General features: G+C 40.8%; 1 protein-coding gene across 9 annotated transcripts in view; it reads right to left on the reverse strand.

Moving 5' to 3' along the window:
- Positions 1–211: 211 nt before the first annotated feature.
- The window catches only part of rimbp2a (RIMS binding protein 2a), a 62,026-nt gene continuing 36,440 nt past the window's right edge, over positions 212–25,797 (reverse strand). For 2 of the 9 annotated variants that reach the window (XM_065965518.1, XM_065965512.1), the window contains exons 5-23: positions 25,192–25,215; positions 24,481–24,685; positions 22,207–22,366; positions 21,945–22,022; positions 21,721–21,830; positions 19,255–20,073; positions 18,994–19,017; positions 17,609–17,760; positions 16,143–16,928; positions 15,820–15,978; positions 15,380–15,526; positions 14,238–14,340; positions 12,362–12,490; positions 10,901–11,070; positions 8,722–8,890; positions 8,501–8,601; positions 8,304–8,375; positions 7,424–7,588; positions 212–4,560 (exon numbers count right to left, since the gene is read on the reverse strand). In XM_065965518.1, coding sequence (XP_065821590.1) covers positions 4,333–4,560; positions 7,424–7,588; positions 8,304–8,375; positions 8,501–8,601; positions 8,722–8,890; positions 10,901–11,070; positions 12,362–12,490; positions 14,238–14,340; positions 15,380–15,526; positions 15,820–15,978; positions 16,143–16,928; positions 17,609–17,760; positions 18,994–19,017; positions 19,255–20,073; positions 21,721–21,830; positions 21,945–22,022; positions 22,207–22,366; positions 24,481–24,685; positions 25,192–25,215 — 3,801 coding nt within the window. In that variant the 3' untranslated portion in view covers positions 212–4,332. The remainder of the gene's footprint in view (positions 4,561–7,423; positions 7,589–8,303; positions 8,376–8,500; positions 8,602–8,721; positions 8,891–10,900; positions 11,071–12,361; positions 12,491–14,237; positions 14,341–15,379; positions 15,527–15,819; positions 15,979–16,142; positions 16,929–17,608; positions 17,761–18,993; positions 19,018–19,254; positions 20,074–21,720; positions 21,831–21,944; positions 22,023–22,206; positions 22,367–24,480; positions 24,686–25,191; positions 25,216–25,797) is intronic. The other 7 variants (XM_065965514.1, XM_065965515.1, XM_065965517.1 and 4 more) reach the window with 7 other exon arrangements.

Consider the following 25,797-nt stretch of genomic DNA (forward strand, 5'->3'; position numbering starts at 1 on the left):
CTGGCTCAAAGAAATGCATGAACGCTGGTTGAGGAGACTGGCAGGGGGACAAGAATTTAATTTCAAAATAAGATACACAATTTTAATTTTGTTTGTGTTATGAAGTAAGTGATGTAAAAAGGGTGGAATATTTTATGCAGTATGAAATCCATCAGATCCACTCTGACCTTGAGTGAAAATGTATAGCAGACACAGAAATACATACAAATAATTTTTTAAAAATATCAAATTTAATTTGGTTATAAAAGTTGTATTTTTTCACATGCACACCCACACACAATTAATCACCATAAATACTGTCCAATGATTTCTCATCATCTTTTTTTTTCTCTTCTTTTTTTTTTTTTTGAAACTCTGATTCACAAAGCAAGCACATACGGTGGACTGATACATCTGATTTCAAAGGACACTATGGAGAATGCTCGCAGTCTGTTACAGGGAGAGGAAATCTCAGTGCACTAACAAAAAGGCTGTCGTAAAATCAAGTAGAAACATTTAGAAAGTATCTACAAATGGATCCGAGTACAAAAGAGCTACAGTGTTAAGAGACACTACACCCATTCAGAAGAGAATGATTTTGTTTCATGGATACCGTGTTACAGAATTTCAGACTGAATGAAAAACTGCTTTAGAACATTAAAAAAAAAATCTGATGAAAACCTACTTCCTGTTAAACTTTTCTTACATTCCAATTTGGCAAAGCCTTCTCTGGTCAATACATTTCAATGATATTAAAATGTAGTGAGGAGGTAAACCCTGTTCCACACGATGAACTCACATCTGCCTTATTGTTCAAGTGCACCTTGATGCAGGAAATGAATGAAGATCAGGAGGAGAGAGTGGATCCTTCAAACAAAACAGAGCACACTTTTAAAATTGTTAAAGCTATGAGAAAAATATACTCCAGTTATAGATACAGGTCTTGAGCACTTTTTCAGTCACCTCCAAACGACAAAAAAATGTCTGCACAATATGCAGGCTATTCTTCTTGGTACTAAATATGTGCTGTAAACATGAAATTCTGCCTCATTCCTATGATCTTGTACATAAAACACACACTCTTCTCGAAAGCCAGTGACTGACACAGGAGAGAGCTTTGAGTTGTGTTAGAGACAACAGGTTAACACATTTGTGATCAGTGAGGGTGAAAGTTACCATTAAAGTTCAAAAACTTTAAAGTTTTGTATTTAACCTCGTCCAAAATCTGATGAAAATTTAAAAAGTAAATGTTTTAATGGTTAAATTTAGAAATCTGATCACAAAAAGAAAACAGGAAAACATTAAAATTCTACAAACCACATTTACCTCTGGAAAAATGGTAACACTTCACAAAAAAACATCATCAATAATTCACAGTAAATTGAGAGTTATTGTAGCTAATAGTTATTTTACTGTTTCCTGTTGCTATAAATGGTTTACGAACTGATTATTCACCAAAGTTTAACTAGCGATTTAAAAACAATATTAAAGATGCCTTATACGTTGAACGAACAATTTCTTCAAGCTTTCAATCATTTGTTTATCATTAACAAATACCTAAGACAGTATATAAAACAGAGCGCGACTGATTAATCGCCCAGCCGATATCAGCCGATATTAACATATCTAGTGACTATCGGTATCGGCTACTTTGATCACAAATATGTGCTGATATTAGATTTATTATACCAGTCAAATAGCATTTAATTTCAGTTTCATTGTATTACACTGGCAGTTATTTTTCACCAGCCAAGGGCACTATATGGAATAAATTTGTATATTTATATTTATCTCTACAGATTGAGATAGATCAAAGAATGATATCGGTATATGATTTTTTTTCTCTCCCTAGTATCGGACCCAAAAAATCACAAATCGGTTGGGCCCTGATATAAAGTATATAAATCAGTCTATATGTAAATGGTTTACTATCAAATTTCTAATCCCAAAGTGATCTATATTGTCTACTATGAGATATAATAAAAATATATCATTTATACAGTAATGATTTTATTTAACACAAACTGATGATGAAAAAGCACAAATAAGAGCATGGCTTATTTCTAGTAAACAATATCCTTTATCGTTTAATTGCTTGTTAATAGTCAAATAACTATTTCATAAAGTAAATTAACTATCAATTTACCGTGTTTTATTGATTAGATTTTTTTTTTAAGTGTTACTGGAATAATTCAGTGTGATGCTGATTTTCACTTTCCTTAATCCCATTGAGTTCCTTTTTTGTCTCTACATGCAGCCTAACATGTTTTGAGATTAGTGTTGTAGTACTCACAATCGTCTCAAGACCACTTTTTGAAGACCTTGGTCTCGTCTCGTAATCAAAAGCATTTTTACTCGGTCTTGTCTCGGTCTCAGACTGGGCGGACTCCAGATTTTAAATTCAGACCAAGACCACAACTGAAAGGCAATTTTGATATGATAAGAATGAAAACTCCCCTTTTTAAGAGAATGAATAATTCCATTAATTCATTCATTGATTTTTATCCCCCAGTTACAGTCACAACCTTTCCGATTTTACGGTCTAAGTGTGTGACACGCCCACTGTACACAAGAGGATTTTTCAGTGATATTTATGGTATTGGTCTTGCCTCGGTCTCGCCCTGCCTTGGTCTTGACTTGGTCTCGATCCCTAAATGTCTTGATCTTGTCTCGGTCTTGTCTTGATCTTGTCTTGGAGCACTCTGGTATTGGGTATGTTTGGTCTTGATTAGTGTGCTCTTGACTACAACACTAAATTAAGACACATGTTTTGGATCTTATAAACTGACAAAGAAAGAAATCAGTTCACACAGAGTGGGACAGACTGCAGGAAATGAAGTCATCTCTACTGATGCAATTACACTTTCTGCTGCCAGCCCTTTTATGGCACTACGCAAAGAGTTTTTGTTTGTCTTTGTAGACTCTACTACAGATATGAAACATTTAGTGAGATAACAAAGTAAATGAAGCAGCGACAGATATTTGGCATGAGTAATTATTGGTGTCTGTGTTCTCCCGACTCTGGCTTTGGGTACATCTGCTTGAATTAAACAAGATCATAGGAATAACTTTTACTCTGTTCCCCTCAGATGTTATTACACTGTGGATGACATGATCCCTTTTTTATGGTATGAGCATGAAATAATCAGGTATGAGAGGTCTGAGAGTGAGCTCTCTCTACAGACCCATTACAGATGAAACCGAACACAGAGGAAAATGCACTTTGACTTTTTGATTGTGTCATTTCCACGAGGCTTTAACATGACCCTTTACATCAACATGAGACAGAACTTAACAGTGCACAGGCGATGGAGGTAGCAGTACATCACCACATCACAGGAATCAATCACTACATGGCCTCTCCTTTGGATAAACGAAATCTGACCAAGAAACATAAAAAAAAGTGCAAAGCATGAATGCAGCACGTACTCATTCACACAGGCACACTAAACATATCTTTTACCAACCCCCCCCCCCCCCCCAAAAAAAAAAAACACACCCACTTTTGTGCAATAGGAAGACGGACACAAATTTGAGTCTTGAACTAGGCGTTTCATGACAGTTTGACAGCGAGGACGAAACAAACAAACCCTTCAGAAACAAACAAAGAACAAGTCATGAAACAAAACGAAATAGTCGTTGATCAAACGAGGAGTGTCACGCTCATTTTGTTTTCATAAAAGGCCACTGAGACATGCAAAAAGCTTGCCAAGTGTCTCGGATTGTAATGCCCTGTTGCCAATCTGGTACCCCGTATGCTACCACCTCCGTCTTGATATTGCACTGAATAAAGCCTTTGAGTTAGCAGCAAGCATTACTTGACAAGAATGCAATCGATTACAGTGTAGTCTTCTGGAGATTTTGCTAGAGGAGTATGGTTTCTGTTTCCTTGTGGTGACATCGATAATCCTTGAAATAAGAAATTTGGTAATTGTATAGAAACTGAAGATGTAACCACATGCTCTAATTTCACAGCGGCCCTGCGTCAAATAAATTTGTAGTTTGTTCAAAATAAAGAAAAGGAAAATGTCATGAAAATCCTAGTTTTTTTTTGTTTTTTTTTTCAAAGTCATGAATACATCACAGTAATTCATCTTGTGTCTGTAGGTTACCTCTCGTGATTTTGGCACTGCACTGTACATAATTTAGTTGATTTGTATCATCACCACACATGAATAATTATATCACTGGTTATATTCAAACAGGCTCACACAGTCCAGGATTCAGAGCTCACATCCTCTCTGTCATGTGATGTTGGATCAGAGTTGATTGTATGGATGCAATATACAGAGCCCAGCATGTGTACGCTTTTTGTACATGTACGCTGCACGTTTTTTTTTTTTTTTTTTTGTATTATTTCACAGGGGACAGTCTCTTCAGCAGCTTCTTCCCCTTAGAAAGTAGTCCCTTCTTCTTCTTGTTGGCCAGATCTTGGGAGTCCCGGGGGTCCAGTGGCATGTGGGGGACCCTCGTAGGGCTCAAGAGTCTCATGGTGCCGGGGAGGAGGGGCCTGACAATCGGGGACGGGGCACGCACAGGGGCGGCCTCATTGTCGACGGTGTCGGTGGTTTCTGCTGTAACCTGAGGGGAGAAGTGATGGGGAGGTGTGGAGGCAGGGGGAGGGGGGGGGGGGGGCAGCGAATTACAAAAGAAGCAGAATTCATACTGCATATGACGAGGCTTATTAAGCGGACCGTGTTTCTCTATTTGCTTTCAATGCAGTCGTGAAGTAGTGAGACTGTATTTGGTTTGGTTTGTATACAAGATGTGTAGCACCTAAAGGTATGAGTTCTCTGTGAATGAAAAACATCTACACTCTTGTGTAATGTAAGTTTACTGAGGTGCATTCATTGGACAAATTACAGACTGTCTGACTGATGCTCTACTTCTTACCTTTTTAAACCATATTGGAATTTTTTAAAATACTTTGTGATTGATGTAAGTGCTTATTTTTAAAAGGAAAAGTTACTACTGGGTCGCCTAGGCTAGTGGTTAGTGTTAGTGTGCACGCCCATTGTACAGAGGCTATAGTCCTCCAAGCGGGTAACCTGGGTTCGAATACGACCTCCTGCCTGTGGCTCCTTTCCTGCATGTCATACCCCACTCTCTCTCTCTCTCTCTCTCTCTCTCTCTCTCTCTCTCTCTCTCTCTTTCTCTCTCTACTGATTTCTGACTCCACCCACTGTCGTATCTCAACTAAAGGCAATAAAAAGCCTCTAAATAATCCTTAATAACGTTTTTTAATGCGACTACTTCCACTGATGACATCATTGTCATGTTTTAGTCCTGTATGTGAAATTCATTTGATGAAAGGTTATCTCATAAAAATTTTTTTAAATTGAACTTTTTTGGTCTCTTAACACTTCAACATAAGTGTCACACGTGCCGTGCAGATCCGGATTCAGATGCAGATTTTTAAAACGCTGATCATTTGTGTTTGTTGAGAGAGTCATTGGAAGAAGAAAGAGGATTATGCTGCAGCAAATATTGTGTATTTGTTGTTATAATTCTCTTCTCATTGTTTCTTTTTCAAATTGAATTTACTAATATCTTCATTTATTAACTGAGCGTATCCTTTAGTTTGTTTTATGATTCTTGCGAGTTATGCTTCTGCTGTTACTCCTTCAATTTCCTTCTGAGTGTACGATTGTCATTCTTAAAGTAATAAGAGGAAATAGAAATAGAAGTTAAAATACATCCTGTCAATGGCAATGGGTTGGTAAGGGCCCAGAGAGTCCTTAAACAACTCAAATTTCAGACATGAAACTACTGTAGTAGCTACCTGACATTAACCGCGCTGAACTTAGATAAATTGAATATTCTCTGCGTATTGTATCAGAAGGTCAACGCTATCATCTGTAAATTAAATTCATTGTAGATTAAGGGTTTTATAACAAACACGCACGTAGAGTTAATATGTAGGAGAAACACCAAGGAGGAAGCCAGGAAATGACATCAGCACACCACAGAGCCAAAAGGAGTCCACCATAAGAGAGAGGCCAGGAGGGAACATATAGTACAGTCATATACGATACAACACCCAGGGACACAACCGTAGATACCAGACTTCTTTTCTAATGCAGCAGCTGGACACACAGTTAAGCATTCGGACACTTTTAGATGACGTTTAGATGAATTTTGAGATCATACAGGATGTATACTTCTACATTTTTAGATTGTCACCAATATCATGACCTTCACCATCTCCTTGGTGTCTAAAGTTTTCTGTATTTATATTTAAAAATGCCCCTATATGGATAATTCTACAGATCTGATTTTCCCAGACAAAAATCGCAGAATCCCTTTAAAAAAAAAAAAAATTCTGTTATGTAATGTGACATTTCCAAGTGTCTGCTTTGACCTAAAGCTGTCTGCATTAGAGCCACGAGTTTGGTATCTCAAGTTGCCGACTTACTGTACAAGGCAGACAGAGCCATTTATGGTGTGAAATGAACAATCTTCTTCTGTTTGTTTAGTTTTGTTTTGCCAAGCGGGTGAGGAAAAACAAAAAAGAAATCAGATGTGGCAGCATTGTCCCGTCGCTAAAAAAATAAAACAAAATAAAAACCCACACCACTATGAAAACTGAAAAACAATGTCACCAACAACTACACCAACACACACGAACACAAGAGTGCAAAAAAAAAAAAAAGATTGTTTTTAATATCCAATTTTCTCTTTTATTGTTCCATTGTAACAACACAGTATGGACGTATCAGTGCTGCGATTCGTTTTGTCTCTTGAGCTCAGAGCAATCATAGCATATCCACTGACAACAGGGCTGAAAAATAGATTTGATGTGTGTGCAATATACATAAAGAAACAAAGCCTCTTTAAGGAAATACAGCAGTCAAGCCAAGAAAGTTGTTATAAAATGTATCAAGTTTGAAAAAGGCATGCTTTTCTCTTTTTTTATATATATTTTTCTTCTCATATATTTCTTTTCAGTGTCATTGGGTAGCAATTGTTATGTGTTTATAAAGCACTTAATATGACACACAAATACCACAACAGGTTTTTTGGAGTTTCAGTGCAAAGAGGTACCAAATTATCATGTGTAAGGAATGAGTTGAGCCTTTTTCAAGTCCTCCTTAACCAGTGCTACATGCAAAAAAATCACCCGCAGAGCTCCCACAGTCTATCCTCCCTCTGTCCATGTCAGGCTTTGCTTCTTCCTTTCTCTGAGACTCAGAAAGGTGTTAACACTGGATTATTGTCCCCCTTTTTTTTTTTTCTTTTTTTTTTTTTTCGATGGTTGAGAGGAGAAGGGTTCGGGAGGGGGTTGTTAGTTTGTTTAGAGTCACCACTGTCACCACATGGACAAACACACACAATGAACAGCACACAGACGGCAGGTGGAGGAAGCGAGAGACGGAAATCAAGAGAGAGGACGGAGGATGGATGAACACAGGGCCTAGCGCTGAGGGCGGCGATGATGATGTACCCGTTTGCTCTCGGAGACGGTGGCGGCGGAGTTGGCAGGGGGCCGGTTGGCAGGCTCTTCCTGGGGGTAGTGGGACGGAGTATCAGTCAGATACACCTCCACATCATCAGGCACTTCTTCCAGGAAGTTAGAAGGAACCAGACCACGGTGGCCATTCATCTCACCCTGTCAGTGAATATGAGCATGGGAGAGTAGAGGAGGAGAGAAGGGCAGCTGAGTCACGTTTATTATTATACTGCACTGTTTGTGCTCTGTTTTCTGTTTATTTCTTCCAGTTTGAAGTATGTAACTTTCCATTTAAGGTCATTTTTTTGTTCTAAAAAGTCACAAAAAGTAAAACTAAATCACATTTCTGTTTCCTTGTTGTTGTATATTAATCCAATTCCATTTATTCATTTGGCAGACTCCAACTGTGCTCCAACTTCTCATGTGTTAGATAAAATGTTGTGTGGCACAAACGACCATTCATATAATCAGTCAAGGTTCAAAATTCAGGTTACAATAATTGTTTATTTTTTACAGTCATATTTATACCTTCTGGCTGTTTATACGTCAATTTACTTGTGTAAACTGACTTACAAGTTCATGTTACACAAGAAGATGATGAAAGTAAAACCGAAGATGCAACCACAAGCCGGATCTCTTAGCTTAGCTTTGGATAAAGAGGGGAAACAAGGGTGAGAAAAAAACAAGCCTGGATCTGCCAAACGCTGACAAGAAAGTTTGTAGAACAGCCCCTTTTAAACTGTAACATTTCATCTTGTTAGTTGACTCTGAATACAAACCAAAGGCTAGATGGATTTTTTTCAGTTTTGTCAAGTTTGAACAAAGGATAGATCAACTGTCCATAAAAAAGGAAACATAGCCAAGCTGCACTCACATAATAGAATCCATCCTCGTCGATATCTCCACTTACAGCAATGATGTCACCAGCACAGAAGGTCAGCTCAGCCTATCAGGAGACAGAGATACAAGAAGCGATACACAAGAATGGGATATAGATTGAATATGACGTTTTGTATTGGTTCTGTTAAGTGCGTTTTCATTTAGCAAGAGGTCCTGAGCAGTAAGTGATACCTCCACGTCAACGTTAGGCGAGCTCTCTCGGGGGTCGTAGTCGTACAAAGCCACCATCCTCCTTGAGGCCTGATCTCGACGGAGTCCTCTTCTGCTCTGCTCTGTAAGCAAAAAAAAAAACAGATGGCAAGTTGTTTTCATCTTGTGTTTTCATTCACACCCTCGTTGTTCAAACACAAAGACATTCTCCTGTTCATGACATGAAGTGGGCTGCGTAGTACCTATCCTGTCCACAGGTGTGCTGAGCGGCAGGAAGCCCTGTTTCATGAGTTGGTCCAAGGTCTCCTCGTCCTCTGCTCGGATCTCTGACACCATGTTACAGGGTATCAGCCCCATCCTGCCCCTCACTTCTGCTCTGTAGAACCCATCTGTATCTTTATCACCGTACACCTGTGACAGAACAGAGTTATAGAGTGATTTAGAGGCACCTTTCACTTTGAATTGACTGAAGGTCCCTTTAGGAAACTTAAAAGTTATTGTGGTACTCTTATTGCCATTGATTCTCATGTTTTTGATACACGTTACTTTAAGGTCGCAATCCTAGGATCTCAGTTTGTTTTGTCTCTCGCAGCATCTGAAGCCTTAAGAAGCTGTCGTGGGAAACTTGTTCTGTTTCAGTCCATTCAGTCCATAGAATCTGTACAGCTTAGGAACATTTTGCCCATTATTATCAAGGCCCAAATAACCTTGTTTCATGCCTACTGGTAATGCATAAGAGGACCACCATCCAGTCATCCCCACTCTTTAACTCACATCGAACAACTCAGCTAAATAGGGTTGCTGAATGAGTAAGCTGTGTTCTTTATTAAACTGCTGCCAGCTCAGAGATAGTTTAAAAATGTAATAAGTGTACGCGTGCATTGACAATGTGCTGTTCTCTGTCAGCATGCAAAGACAGGTAACTAGTGGACCTCCGGTCGCAGGTGGTCCACTTTCGCCTCTGCTTAATAAATTCAGAATGGCTACAGATTACATCCTTCACCATGCCACACTGTGCATCACTCTCGCTGTGTAATGGCAGTGTGATGGCTACAGTAGTGATTCAAATGCATCTGTGACTACTCTCCAGCTTTCTAAACAAGGGCAACTAAAGCTCTGGAGGTCTGAGCTGAGAAAGAAACAGAAAGATCTGTGTGATTGCAGCTGAAAGTATGGGTTTATTAACGGTTGGTAATGTCACCACGGCAAGTGTTTGTCAAGTTTTCAGCTAGATGTCTCTAGTTCAATTGGATCAAGTCTAATCACTAAGGGCTGGCAAGTCATGTGTTTTCATTTCAGTACACTAGATGGCAACAGCCCTTCCCCTAATGTTTTGCTCAGCCGTTAAGATTGGTTTTGCCACAGTTAATCCCAGAGAACTTTTAATTTAATGGTTTATTTTAAAAAGGCTATCTTCTCCCCTTTGAGAAAAGCATTCACAACTAAGACTATTTGACAATTAGCAATGCGCAATCACGGGAGAGCAGGCAGTGTTGCAATTTTATTTTGCTCTGTCACGCTCCTGGCTTTTCACTGAATTTGCATGAAAGTTCCCGAGCTAAGAGTCAGACACTTCACCTTCTCTGGTGGTATCCTCTGTTTTTAATCAAGGACATCTATCATAGCATGTTGTGGCCATGTGCTATGGGCGCTTTGCTAAATTTCAGTTGGGATGCAACTACTTTTGTGGAGTATTTGAAATGAGTATTTCTTAATTTTTTCCACATTTTTTCACATCATAGCTGGCCAGCATTTTCTGATCAGAACAGACAAGACTACAGTGGTTACCAACATAAACAGGCAGAGAGGGATCGGTCTGCTGAATAATTGCTGAACAGAGGATTTTAGTAGCTGTTCTCCCGGACCTCGATGCAGTGTATGCTGACTGCCTACTAAGGGGAGGCACCAACATCAGCAAGGACACAACTGATCCAGGACACAGTCTTTTTGTCCCCCTACAATCTGGAAAGAGATATTACACCATGAAAACCCGTACTAACAGATTGAGGAACAGCTTCTTACCCGAGCTGTAGCCCCCCCTCTGGAACTTTCTCATACACAAATACACACCTTCAAACAGATGCTAAGGACCAACCTGTATAATGCACTTTAAACCTGCTGCAATATGGACACCTTGTGCAATAGCCATTATTCATTTATCGTTTGTATAGACTCTGCGTCTGCTGTATTCATCTGCTGTTGACATTTTTTATATTTCATCTTTTTATTTTATTTTGTCTATTGCTGCAAATGTCATTGTATGCATACAATGACAACAAAGTATATTGTGTCCTATGTCTAGTGAAGGATACATTTGAGAACTTTATAGGAACTTAAAGTATGGAATGAAAACATCCTGCAGCAGTTACTGCAAGCTTAAACTGTTGGGTCATATTGTCTGACTTAATCATAAAGTCCCACCCTAATGATCTGCCCCTCTTTGAAGGGCAGCTCCTCATCGGCTGCGTCCGGGTTGGGGGACATGGACAGAGGATCGTAGTCAAAGAGGGCCACAAAGATCCGGAAGGATTCCTCGGGCTCCGACTCATCATAGTATGTGGGTGAGCGGCGATCCCGGTCCCTGTAACCATCTTCAACACATTGACAAGACAAAAAACAAAAACTGCATTACTTAATACTGCAAGCAAGAATTCAGATCCCATTCCCAAAGCAAAAAGCAAGGAACTTTGTAAAACGTAAGCCTTTGCTTGTGCTGAACTAAAATTGAAAACAATGTTGTTAAAACTAAAGTTCATTTGAACACATAGTGATAAATCTTAGCCATGCTTCAAAGTAAATCAATAAAAGGATTTCATTTTGTTATCCTTGTCCGGCCATTTGTGCCTGTCAGCATGCAGGAAGGAATTTGTGGTCAGTGACCTAGTCAGGTCATTTTGTAATACACATACACATTTTGTCCATTTTGATGTTAACATAAGCAGTGACAGACAAATGGGGTGCAACACATACCATGATGCAGTACACAGACAGAATGTGATTTACAGATGACGACATCAAAAACGCTCAAGACTCTAACATGCATCCTGAAAGATGTAACACATTCTTACTGTTACTTGTATGAAAACAAAATGTGCAAAACTAAGATTTAAAGCAAAAGTATTAAACTTCCACACATTGCCAACCCTCGTAACAGCAAGAAGTCAAAAGCAGAGGTGGCAGAGTTGTTGTGAAAGTCTGTCATTTACCCAAGTTGGAATTGCAATACAGCTAGCAGAGTGTGATACTGTTGGGGCGTAAGCTTTATTTTGCAGCTTGAAAGTACTAGCTTGATGGGAAATGCATTGACCCCAGTTAAACATATGGCAGCCCCAGTTGTATTAATGCTATTCTTGGTTTAAAAAAAGTCAGGGAGAAGTGCATTTCCAACAGCTGATATTTCAAACTCAAATGTTCCAAAAAAAAAAAAAAAAACCTCTTAAAAAACAAAGACAGCAGTGAGTGAGTGTGTGTGTAGCCAATCCTACATTTGGTCCACTAATGATTCTTCAATATTTCATGCATGGCTGCTCTCGTTTTTAAGTGTCGTAGGTGTGGTTGTACCACAGAGGGGAAGGGGGTTTAGCAGGCATCTGGAGTTCAGTGCAGTGAGTGAGGCATTCTCTGAGCAGTCAATCAATCATTTATCAGCTGCAACTGTGGAAACGTTCATCCTGGACCCCCAGGTGTGGCTTTCCAGTGGGGCTAACATTTCAGTGCAGTGCAGTCATGCCGATCAACTGAAATCATAATAATAACTATTATTATTAACGACATAGAAACAGGCACTTGCAAGTGTCCACAGCTACTTGTTGCCGTTTGCCAGTTGCTGGTGGCATTTTTGTTTCCATGCTGTGGTGGTAGAACAGGACTGCAGGCACATACCATGGGGAGACCTGGTGCCGCCCATGTGCCTGCGGGATGGCCACGTCCTGTGCCGAGCTACTCTGCCATAGTTACCATCCTCGTTGATGGGGGAGGGGTTTCCCTCACTGTTATTCTCAGAGGTTACTTCTACAGGAAACACCAATTAAGAGGGGTGATGGGGTTACAATGCAAAATTCAACAATTCCAAAAGGTCAATTCATGATTTGTATTGAAGATTCTTGTAATCAAATATTTTTTAAGAAGGGATTCAAAGCAGCAGACAGATTTAGCAAACTAGATTTCAGCAGGTAGGTTTCAGCCTTGGGATCTTGGACAAAACTGCAGAGGCCCCAAAGATGTCAGCTGATCTGAGAAGTCACTACTTATAAACTGGATAAGAACTTTAAAACACTGAGTTAACCCTTTATTTAAAAAATAAACCAATTTTAAAATGGCTGGATTTTTAAAAACGGTTTACGTTTTTCTCATTTACTTTATCAAAAAGAAACAAAGCTGATTAAATCTGTTTAATTTAAATTGATGCCTACATTTTTTTCATTTGGCTAATTTATGTGATAGGCTTCATAGATTGTGGACGATCTCACCTTAAGAAATTGGGTGTGGCAAACAATGAAAATTTCTGTTTTGTTATAGTAAAGTTTTAGGAAGTTTAGAAACATCCAGAAATCGATATCAGAAAGGCGGGCATTAAGTTAGTTTGGAGTCCTTTGACTGATGGATTGCAATGGGACACAAAATGTGGTGTTGCTAGCGTAACAGTGGCACTATTCATTATGGCAACTGATGACTTTACCGACTGGAAGCTTATGGAGAATATTAATGAACCTAAAACTGATCCTTGAGGAACGCCTTAGGTGCAATGTGACAGAAGATGGAGAACTTCCACCATAACACAAAAAGTTCTATTAGACCGATAGGACTGTGATAGGTTAGGAGCGGCCCCTTTAAGACCAACCAAAAAAAGACTCAGAAGAAGGATTGATCCACAGTGTCAGAATTTCTGTGAGGACTTACATGGAGCTTTCTGCTTTCTCAGCAGCAAGGAAAAAAGCATTTTTCACTGTAATTAATAACGTCTAGCTACTGTTTAGGGCTTGGAAGCCAGACTGATCGTTATCAAACATGCATTTGTAGGAGCATTACCTTTAGCTTTAGGGACCGGAAGGTTTAATGCCATTCCAGAGGAGTTTGTTTGTTTTGTGAGTTAGGTGAAACTGAAAATGAGATTCACTTTCTGTTATACACTCAAACTATAAGGACATAAGGGATGTTCTTTAAAAATTACTGATTTCTTTTGGCGAGACGATTATGAAAAACTTGAGTTGTGTTTTAAAAAAAAAGGAACCTTTGATGTAGCAGATTTGATTTGTAAAACCTGGGAGAAAAGACAGAACACATTGTTTAAGACTGATCTCTGACAGAAGCCTGCAACTGTGTAATGTTGTGAAAAGTTAATGTAAACCACTGCGACTGAATTTCTGGTGTCTTATAAACCCATGGCCATGAGGGTTGGGCACTCTGTGTGCATGACAGGAAAATAAATTCAATCAATCATGTACTCCTCTAAGCAATCAGGTGAAGTTTATGAACTTACTCCTAAACTATAGTTAGGAAACATAATTAAGAAATAGGTCTGCTATTGCTGATGGTTGTAGTGTGATATATTGTTCACAGCAGGTTAAGAATAATGTAAGATGGTTGCAAAATTCAGTCTTCAAGATCATACACATGTTCACGTAGTGATATGACCATGGTTTTGACACAGAGGTGTTCTGAAGACAAGGAGAAGCTTATGACGGTTTTGAAATAGCAACAAAAACATGATTTAAAAGATTTTCCATTTATTTCTCTCAAGCCACCTGCCCATACTGACCAATGGAGGGGACCATTAGCGGCCTTCTTTGAGGCTGGGAACCGCCGTGATGAGTTCTTCTCCCAGCCTCCCGGTCATGACGGCCTCCAGCAGAAGTGTTGGTCTGAAATGCACATTAACAAGGGAGCATTCGCACTCATGAAGCGTAGCTTTATTTGCTATCAGACATGCAGAAAGATACCCGCAAACAATTTTGTAAAAAATAAAATAAAAAATAAAAAATAAAAAACGCACTTTGATGTACTTGAACAAATTGTATGTAAACGAAATCATGCAGCACTCAGAGGTTGGCTCACCAAAAACACAGACGCAAAGACATACACTCAGACATACACAAGCCCACAGGACATTTTAACACTTCAAAATTGTGCAAATACCGATAACATACAACTGAATTGAACTTAAAAAAAAAAGGAAAAAAAAAGTGAGGTTGTGTCAGAGGCATCCGTTACAGCTGTCTGTTATGCTGTTCTCTACCTTCACAGCACTTCGAAGCCTGTAACTCCCTGTGTCTCTCTCCAAGGTGCGAGCATGTTTCAAATCATTCAAACCAACTCTATCTCGATCTCTCTCCATGGCGCCCGAACATTAAGACCTGCTCCCAGATAGCAAGAGGGTGCCCCAGAAACTGCAGCCTGCAGGCCGCCATGGCTCCAAGCTACCTCCAACCAAACTAAGAGCCTGCATCATCCATCCCAGACTGCAGCCACCCACTTAGTATGATAAAATCACATTACTTAACAAAGAAGAATGTGGTGTAAAATGTAGAAGATAGTCAGCCATATGACCTTATTAAAAATGCCAAGTTTCCCAAGTAAACAAAAAAAATTTTTCCAAAGTGGATGATCACTCTTTTGGAACTCCATTACTGTTTAATCACTAATATGTTGATATTCTGCCTTAAAGCAATCAAACCCAGTCTGTCTTTCTCTGTTTCTCATCATGGTGCTCAGCCCTTCAAACTCTCGCTTCTTCTATGAATTTGAACGAAACTCAGCACACACACTAACAGCATGTTTCAAATGCAAGTCAAGGCAGCAGTCTCAGTTGAAGTATCTGTGCCTGTGCAGTTCACTAATAAGTACTAATTAATTTGGATGGTTATGGCTTTTGGGGTTTAGAGTAAGTGCAAAGAACTGCACCTTGGGTGTGTTGTGCGAGTTGCGCCGGCGTCCCTCTTCCAGCTGCATCTCAGAGTACAGCTCCTCCTCATCCTCTTCCATGATGTCAGACAGGTCAGACCCCCGGCTGCTCTCGCTGTGATAATCTTCATTGTGACTATAGTGAGGCTTTTAACAGTCACACACACACACAAACACAAACACACAGACGCATATATGTTTAAGTCCACATACATACTTACAAACACACATACATACATGCACACACCAAACACACATGGATAGGTGAACACGTGTACATAAAAACACACAGAGACACAGGAAAAGGAGTGTATGCATGCAGCCACCCAAACATGCCTGCACACACGCTTCCATACGCACACCTAAGAGGTTTTCTACTGGAAAACAAATAAAAGATAAGGGGAGGCCTCGAGATTAATGGACTATCGTATTAGTCTTACCGGCCTCCCCAGCTCAGAGCCTCGTAGGAACTCATCAACTGTGGGTCCTCTCCGACGCCCGCGCCCAAAGCCTTCTTCATCCTCCTCTTCCTCGTCAGAGTGATGCTGGTGAAACGAATGACCCTGCTCCCCATACCTGCCCTGCCGCCTCTCCCCCTGCTAAAAAAAATAATGAGTAAGGGAATGACATTAGTCAGTAGACAGTTAGGCCTGGCCTTTGTTTTTTGATACATTAGCAAAACAGTCTTTTTAAATAAAACTGCCTATTCATGCTGAGTTTCTTTTCAGTTAAAATTTTTGAATAGTGGTAAATTCCATGAGACCTTGCCACTTTCTGCTGCCACCCTCTGCGCTGCTTCTCGAGCGATGGCTTTGGCCACGGTGTCCGGAATGAGTGTCCCCCGGGGCTGCGGCAGAATCCTCTGTGGGGACGGGGAGCGAGGATTGGCAGGTGGTGGGGCCGCAAGGGTGTGGCCTTGCATGGGCACGGGAGGCTGGGAAGAGGGTGAACGTGTGGGGTCCCAGCCAGGCTGTCCAGGCTGAACAGCTCCCCCGTGGTGGGCTGCGTGGTCTTTGGCATCCAGGTCTCTGGCACATACTGGTCTCTGAGGTATAGGATGGTGTTGGGGGTGGGGTAGCAGAGGCAGCTGGTGCTGTGGCCTGGGACCTTGGTGGGGCTGTCGGGGCTGAAGAAGCAGGGGTCGGGGGTGAGGATGTGGGGGTCGAAGCTGGGGTTGCGGGGGTCCACCTGGATGAGGAAGTCTGGGATGGGGTTGATTGTGTGCAGGATGGGGTTGGAGCGGCTGTCCGTGTGCCTGGGGGGGAGCAGGAAGTTGGGGTGTGGCATGGGGATGGTGAGGCGATTGGAGGTGGGGTTGAGCGTGGGGATGTGGGGGAGGAGGAGGGCCTGCATGGGGGTGCATTGGCGGTGGCAGGGGAATCGCAGGAAGAGGCACTAGCAGGTTGTTTGGAATGACGGCGACTTGGGAGTCCTGGGACTCTCCCTGCACGGACAGCGTCCTGACGATCACTTCCCGAGCCTCCAGGCACTGAATCCTCGTCAGCTCGACAGTAACATAGTCTGCCTGTGGGTACAACACCTCTGCTATCTGCATTAAAAAAAACAAAATGTAAAAATCAGAAACAACGGCAAAGATGCATTATTGTTTTTTCACGACAACTGAAACATGAGTAAGTAAAAACATGATCCCATCCTCATCGAATTAATCCAGTTTTTCTAATATTTTACATTATTTATATCTCTGTACAAACATCAGGACAACGCTTCAGCCCCACTGCTGACCACACTAAGGAAGGAAAAATATCCTTTTGTTCTGGGCAAAGCCATTCATATTGTTGAATTTTGGTTTATTATATGAAGCACATAATAAGAGAGAAAACATTGTGCTGTCAGAAAATAATATTGATTTTCCCTGTCAGTCACAAGAGGGAGTAAGAGAGCCTTCCTGGACATTTACACCTCTAAGCTTAGAGAGTCTTGCACTGAACATGATTGACAAGTAGGTGGCACTGCTGTGAACGCTTACTGTCCTGATGACATAATGTTATCTCAACAACAGAGACTACACATAGCCCCCTGTGCATCTTTGATATATGATTTAACAATGTAACCTGATTCATTATGATTATTGTATGACACTTATATAGTTCCCATATGCTCGTATATTCTGTAGTCCCTCACTGCTTTGCATGATACAGTGCAAAGTGACTTTTTTCTCTCACACTTTACGAGATGCTTTTAACCTAGGATGAACATTTGCGAACTCACCCTCTGGCCTTTTGTGCAGACTGCGTAGCCAACTACGTTCGCCCCGTTCGATGTGCCCGTGGAAGTGAGGTTGGGAGGCTTCCAGCGGACTTGTAGCACCCCTGGAGCCTGCCCACAGAGTACCTGTACATCAATAGGGGGCTGGGGAGGGCCTAGGCGTAGAGGAGAAGAGTTGTAAGGAAAAAATGCATGATTTAAAAAATAAATAAAAATCATTTCATAAAATTGATAGCAATACAAACAAGTGGGAGGAAGTGAAGCATTCATCAGATGCACAATTTGGCGCACACACAACCATGCACAGGAAAAAAAGGCTCAAATAAAAAGAGGGGGTGAGGGAGATTGAGACACAACAAACTGGGTGAACTCCAAATTTTGCCCTGCATTTTCTACATTTGTAAAAGAATAAGAAGACGCCTTATTTTGACCATGTAGATATGCACCGTCCATGCAGATACTTGTGATACTTGTGATAATGTGGCAATGTTGTGGAGGACATTCAATAGTCGTGCTTTGTTGAAAAAAAAAAAAAAAGTTTTCGTTTATGATAAGTTATTAAAGCTACCACAGGCCTACCTAACATACTCCATCATCATACTGGAGGTGATAAATAAGGAAGTATAGTCATACACAATATTTGAAATATGTTTTCTTTTTCAGTCTGTTATCATCTGCTGCAGTGCTGAAGCATAACTCCCTATCACTGTAAGAGGACAAAATGAAGGCATATATGGGCCTCTGGGCCTCCTGAGAGGCGTACAGTTAGCTCCACATGCAGGAAACCATTCAGAATGATTAACTACAGCCTGTTCTTTGTCTTACACTCTCCTGGTTCAATGCATATCACTTGCATGGCTGCATCCAAACAGAAGCAAACGCGCACTCGTATAAAATGCTTGTGTCTGGATGCAGTGGAGTATCACTGCTTTATATAGCGCTTGTTACTACAGGCCAGGCTGTTGGCTGAGTAAATGACTCATCTGAATAATAACTGATCATATCTTGTGACGTGTGGCTGTTTGCTAATTAGTGATGTGCTCAGTGCAGTAAGCAAACTTGGGCAAAATTGCATTTGAATTTGGTTTTTACAAACAAAGTGCATTCACGTTTCAATTCATGTAGACTGATCTAGATTTCAAGTTCTTCCAAGTATTTTAGTCCCAGAACCAGAAATAAATGACATTTTGCCCAGATCTCTTAATTCATTGATCGTATTGTATGATATGTCATGATCATTCCCACTGCAATGCCTATCGCCCTCTCCAAAAGTACCATAGCACTTATTTCGTAATTTAATCTCATCCTTGGCTTTTTAAAAAGAAGAAAGAAAAAAAATGATTTAGTGCTCAGGGAAACCCAGCCAAGGACTGATGTTTCATTCTGACCTGTTCTGCAATATGGTGTTGGACCTAGACAAAATACAATACACAACAACGGTATGGTAAGGCAAGGCTGTGCTGTACATGCCTTAACGTTACATAGCAGTGTCAACATAAACAGTATAGCAGTCAGTTATCTCTTTATAATCACAATATTCCTTTAAACATGTTAGAAGCAAACCTAACACGACTGAGTATAGTCGGCTATAGGGCTATGAATGTATTACTGATACTGCATCTGTGTGTATAGCAGCATGCTTTCCTGACCTGCAGCCTGAGTGCAGAACTCCACCCCAGCTTCTTTCCTCTCTCGCTGCTCCAGCGGTAGTTGCCATGGCACCTGGTGCGGCTGTGCCATCACTGTCACTTTGTACACAGTCAGTGGCTTTAGGTTGAGAAAGCGTAGTCTATACCTCCCCGGCTTCATCACTGCATGTTCTACCCCGTCCAAGAACACAGTGTGACCATAGTTACTGTTGCTAGGCAACCAGGAGAGCTCGGCAGTGTCACGCTGGATGTCATCCACCCGCAGACTACACGGAGCCACCACCACGTTGGCCCCCACCAGCAAGGTGCAGCGCAGCTCGTCGGACAGGCCCCTGTCTGTGACGCTCTGCACCGACACGCGGTGAACGCAGCCGTCCAGGTCCAGCTTCTCCAACAAACACTTTGTCCGGCCGCCAAACGCTATACTGGCACGGAGCTCCCTATCTACCAACACATTGTAGCCAGAGATGTTCCCCCAGCCCCAAGGCACTATTGGAGGCTCCCAAGCCACAATGACACTCCGTGCCAGCTGCTTGATCAGGGAGATCTTTCGGGGATAAGGCACAACATCGTCAGCCAGGTCCTCAGGGTCCAGTGGCCCCCCTGTCCCATTGCTACAGGGAACCAAGGCGTTAGACAAGCCCAAGAGGCCATCCTGGGAGGCACCTCCATCCACTGGAACCAAAGCCATATTTGTATGGTCCAGTGGGCCCAGGTCTTCCCCTTCTTCTCCAGACTGAATCGCTGGTTTTTCCTTGTCCTGGACAAACTCCACAAAGTTGGAAGGAACAAGTCCTCGCTGGCCATCCAGCAGCTCCCCTGTAACACAGACAGAAGTAGAGAAGCATGAGTATAGGATAAATGAATCAATTCTGATGTCCCGCTTTAACTTCACGTTGATGAATCAAACACCATAATGAATACCAGTGATAATACTTCTACTGATAATACAACTGTCTCTATAGAAAATCTGAAAATCCCCACTGTGATGTTAAAATTAAGCTCCACTAAAGGCACCTTAGCAGAAAATAAAACAGACAAAAAAAAAAAAAAGAGCTGTAACTTAAATACACTAAGTGATCGTTGGGAGCTGTTTTCCTTCAGGGATCAGAATGAGTCAGTGAGAGGTGGGAGATATGTACAGTTCCCTGAGATTTAACACTACTTCTCTAATTCGGTTTTCATACCCTCCAGTAAACACTGAACACTTCGTTTCAGCATCTCAAAGAACTTGAACTTTAGTTCACTGCTTTTGAACATTTCCAGGAAACAGCCCTGAGCATGTAGCTGTTGCAGTCAACACAGGAGGAAAAAAAAAAAGTTGCATTTCTTTGCAGTGTTCTATTTTCCCAAAGGGCGGAAGTTAGTCTACAAAAAGTGCTCCATATCATCTTGTCCTTCAATCCCTTTTTCCACAGTGGCCTTGGAGACCTTAAGACCATCTGTGTGTGTGTCTGCAAATGTGTGTGCGGGGGTGTTTGTGTTGTTGGTGTGTGCTGATGATTAAGCTGAGCCCCGCTGGATTAGTCATCAAGCTAAAAGGGACTGAGGTCCCTTCTTGACAACAGCTTGGTCTGAGGCCTGAGTCTCCCTTCTGCCTGGTAAAAAAAAAAAAAAGAAAAAGAAAAAAACAAGGCTCCTCAGCAATCTCACTGCCCACAACTAATGAATCACTGCAGATGAGTACGACTGTGTCTGTCGCCGGCTGCGCTGTCTGCAGGATTGCTTGCTGGAGGGATTAGAATTGCCTCTGATTGAGAAGCCTTTATAATTCTAAAGGGATTAGACAGAGAATCACTCCAGTCACCAGATGTAAAGAGTTTACAGGATTTGTTTTTTCTTCTTGACACTGACATAAAGTATATTTACTCACAGGTGCAGCCAAAATAAACATACAATACACATAGTGGAAAATGACAACATTTTAAGTAACTGACTGTGGCGGTCACACAAAAAAGTCACACATGAAAAAAGGGGTCTGGTAATTTTCTGCTTTTTCAGCGTCAATATTGACCATCCATATTAATCAGAGCTTAAGCTGAAGGTAAAAAAAAAAAAACCTTGAAAAATCTAAAATAATATATAACTGTCTATTTACCCCCAATGAACAGTGCATGCTCCTACTATGCTGTAAAAGGTGAAGAGGATTTAGAGTCCAAATACCAGACTTTAGATCAATCTGTTTGACTGGAGCATAGCTGGAAAGAAACAAAAACTTCATAGAATTTCAACTCATGATGAGATAATATGCAATGATGCACACATTTGGTGTCACAGTCAAGCATTCTCTGCTGCAGCATAAAGACAAGTACTCACCTTCCTGCTACACTGTCATCATTAGGCTATTAGTCCAAGGCTTTTTTTAGACATGAATGTTTTTTGCTTTGGTTGAAATCCCTGATCAAATCGTACTTGCTCCTCCGTGTTGGTAAAATTTGTGATTAGTGTTGCTGTTGTACTTCTCACCCTCATAGAAGCCATCATCGTCCATGTTTCCATACACGTACAGATACTTTCCCGCCACAAGGGGGAGCTCTGCTTCAGGATGCTCGTTTGGTCCATCGTAAGGGTTATAACTGAAAGGAGAAATTTATACTTTTTTTTAAAGTTTTTACAAGAGCAGCTTCCATTTACCTAAAAGATTACATGAAATGAATTTGAAATTCTACTGCAGCTGTACTTCAATTCACCTGTAGCGGGCAGTGCAAAGGCGGACCTGGCCTGTGTAGCGAGGCTTGGACCTGGGTGATGGGCTGGCCTCATCCTCCATTTATAGGTTGAGACAAGAAGCAGAGGAATGTCCTTCACGTTTGTGTTTAATCATTAGAATTGAACCCCACAGATAGTAAAGTAAACCATTCAGTATAAAGTCATGACAGCATAACTCAACCTAAATGGGGAAATAAATGCATTCATGTGGTGGTGTTTAGTGGTGCAGTGTCGCTCAGACTTATCTCGGAGGAGGCGAGCTTTCGAGGGCTGCTGGGGCGGTCCGTTGTTATGGTGCTGGATTTGACAGACAGCAGTTCTGGTCTTTCTCTGTCTCCAGTCTGTGTTGTGCAGGGTAAGAACTGGGAGATCAGTAGCGGCGTGTTTGCCGTGTTCTCATCGCCTGGGAGACATTGATTTCCATAGCAAATAAAGAGCAACTGTCATTCCTTCTGCACTCATTTGCTGCTCATTGCACAGCTATTGATCTACTGTTGAAGCGAGTGTACAGCAAACACTCTCTGTGGCAAAGGGTTTTCCACCCCCATCAACATCTCACATCTGCAATGCATCTTTCCTTAAATACCACTCAGCTCCTTGGGGTAAAAGAGACACTTTGAAATGTAGGAAATACAAAACAGAAAAGTCATGTGTAAAAGTGTGAAAAGCTGAATTCCCTGAGGAAATTCAAGCAAGCCAAAAAACCTGGAACCTTTGTATCAGTGGGTTCTTGTGGTTTCGGGAGTGAATTATAATATGCATTAGCATAAAAGCATCAGTGAGTACCCGCCTCTGTTTCATGTAAAGAGAAAGATAAAACAGAATTTCCAGCACTTCAAAGACCTTTGGTCTGTGCCACGCTGTATAAATCTACATCACTGATACAGCTCTATCTGCTGGCTGTGCAGCTTGCACTTTGTGTTGTTAGAATACTAATGTGTTAAACCACATTCATGTCATACATTAGGCCTGTGATCAATTAGGGAAGATACTGATCATGATTAAGCAGTATTGCCTTTAATAGGGTCCACCTCTGGCTGGCAGTGATCCCATCCAGCTGTTAAGTGAGCCGTGTGGGGATTTAATGTCTCCCACTGTCTTTCATTCTAGTAATCCGCTGCATGCTTTTATCTAATTTATCAAGAGTGCATACATTTTTTTTAAGAACGGGTGGTAATAGACTACTACTATAGAAATGTAAGGACTTATATCTCAGGTAGCATGGTTTGAGTCATACATGAAACCAACAATCCATATATATATTGTACTTAACTTGTGTAGCATAATGTACCTTGGTTACATCACGTGTGTAAAAAAATGTTCATGGCTGTTTACAAGCATTTGGACTCAATCAAATCCCAACCACGAACCAAATTCAATCAATTCGTTTTCATGCATAAATTGTGAATTCTGTTGCATATCCAAAATTCCACAGGTGTAATTGTTTTCTCAGCACGCTTTGTTTTAAATATCTGAACAACCGAACGTTGTTTACTGTCCATGAGTTTCTGGTTGAGTTTGGTATTTTTGTATTGACCTGTAATTGCTTCCTGTTTTATTTTGTATTCTCCTTCCCTTGTGTTTGATGTTACTTATGCTGGTTTCCTGTTTTCATTTTGTAGTTCTTCCCAAACTGTTCCATATACAGTTTAACCTCCTGCGCATTGTGTGTTTTCCCTCCACTTTGATTGCCCTCATCAGTTTCACCTGTCTCTCTGGTCACACCTGGTCTTGATTATCGCATGTCTATTTAGGCTCTGTGTTCATTCCCTTCTGCGTCACTTCGTCCCATGTCAATCCCAGAAATTTCTCCTCATGTTCTCACTGTTTAACTTATGATTCAACCTTTTCTTTTGCTACCTGCACACTTACAGAGCAAGCCTTTGTTTGCCTTTTTGATCTTTTGTTAAATAAATAAAGTTTTTTGTTAGACTGCAATTGGGTCCATGTCCACGTCCTGTTTTTTTTTTTTTTTACACACCGTGACAGTAAATACAAAACTCAACCAGAAACTCATGACAGCTTACTAGTTTTTGCTCAACTGACCACATTACACTTGGCAAATTAAAGACGTACACATGTAGGGTATATCTGTGATTTTTTTTTTAAACAATATGTCAAATGACTAAGCTGCCATGTTTATTTAGTTGGTAGTGGGATTGGTTTAGCAATGATGCTAGGTGCTAATAAGACTGCAAACCTTAAGAAGAAATCAGGACCTTACAACTCAGTAAACCTCTTATTTTAAGTAGTATTCATATCCAAACTACATTTTTTACATGTGCTGTAAAACTCCCCAAGACCTGTTAACTAATTTGATGTGTATAGTTCCCTCTTTAAATCAAACAGTGTCACCCTCAGTATAGAATAAAGTTAGATCATGGTTGTTAAAGCCTTAAAATACACCTCTGCCACAAGCGCTTCCAATAATCATAATGCTAATGATATATTTAGTCAAATGTGAAAAAAATAAACCCCTTTGACTCAGATCATATTTGAAGTTTGTCATTTGCCCACCTGTCTCTGTGTGTGCTTCGAATCCCTCACGGACTTGTGGGAGTTTCCTCTGTGGTGAGACGGGGATTTGGGACGTGGAATTGGGTTGAACTTTCTGGATATCCAAGGTGTCCGACTGCAAATGGAAATTCAACAGCTCTTTTGACAGCTGGTGGTAGTGTTCACTCTGTGACCTGCATTTCTGCTCCAGGTCATGAACCTTGACCTTTGATAAAGACAACAAAGAAAGAGGAGATCAACAAAAAAAAAAAAAACAGGGAGCAGGATTTAAAGGGGGAAGGAAGGCACAAAGCATCAGAGTGTATTCCATAATGTAATGTTCAGACAGGGAGTCAACATTTCATCTGCTAATTCTGATCAACCACAGAAGCAATTAGAAAAGACTCCCTGAAGAGCCATGTTTGGAGCTTATAGCAGCATGTTAGATTGAAGTTTCTGCAGTCTTATCAAAATATATGGAGGTGTGGAGCCATCTGCACTGTTCCAGCTGCTGACACATAACACTGCTACACTCTGATAACCATGTCTGAGTACAAGAAAGAGTTAGGAGGATTATAAACCCTACAGTGTAGACATTAAAAGACCAAGCATGGATATCAAAATAAGAGGCAATTAAAGGAGATGAATGAGATCTTCAATCTTATATGATGAACATACTGTCTAGAGGGTGAATATGAGGAGATCAAACTGATCAGGGAGGAAAATAAATACCTGAAACATTCCGTCCTCATTTTTCTGTTCAGACAAAAAGGAAGGAAAACGAAAAAAAAGTATAGAAAGAAGAAAACAAAAAGAAAAAAACAAACTGATGATGGAATTCAACATCAATTAGTGCAGCTGTGATCAATGCAAAAGATGGAAAACTGTTATATATTTATCATTGCTGATAAATATTCCCCCCAAAAAAAACACAAAATCAGAGTTTAAGGAACTATAAAAGAAAGAAGAAAAGGCCTGAAAAGTTTAGACTTTTCAAAGAAAACACTTCAGAGGAGTGTTACAGTAAAGCTACAGAATATTTTTCCTCCTGTTGAAGTGTGCATTCGCCAATAAGTGTAGAGAAAGGCACTGTTAAGAGCTTACAAATTGATTCGATGGATTTGAAAGAAGAGAAGAAAGTCCTTGTCGGCAGACTTTTCATTTCCTGATGTTTGTTTGAGCCAAACTTGTGCCGCTTGCTCTGTAAAACCGCATTAAAGCGCTTCACACGGATAATACCACGACCTCGACTGAACCACACTCGAAGGAGTCTATGCCCTATTGTCGTGACAAAAGGATTTAGAGTGAAATGAGAAAATATTTTAGAGTAGATGAGCC

Source organism: Labrus bergylta, chromosome 17, assembly GCF_963930695.1.
Source record: "Labrus bergylta chromosome 17, fLabBer1.1, whole genome shotgun sequence".
NCBI lineage: Eukaryota > Metazoa > Chordata > Actinopteri > Labriformes > Labridae > Labrus > Labrus bergylta.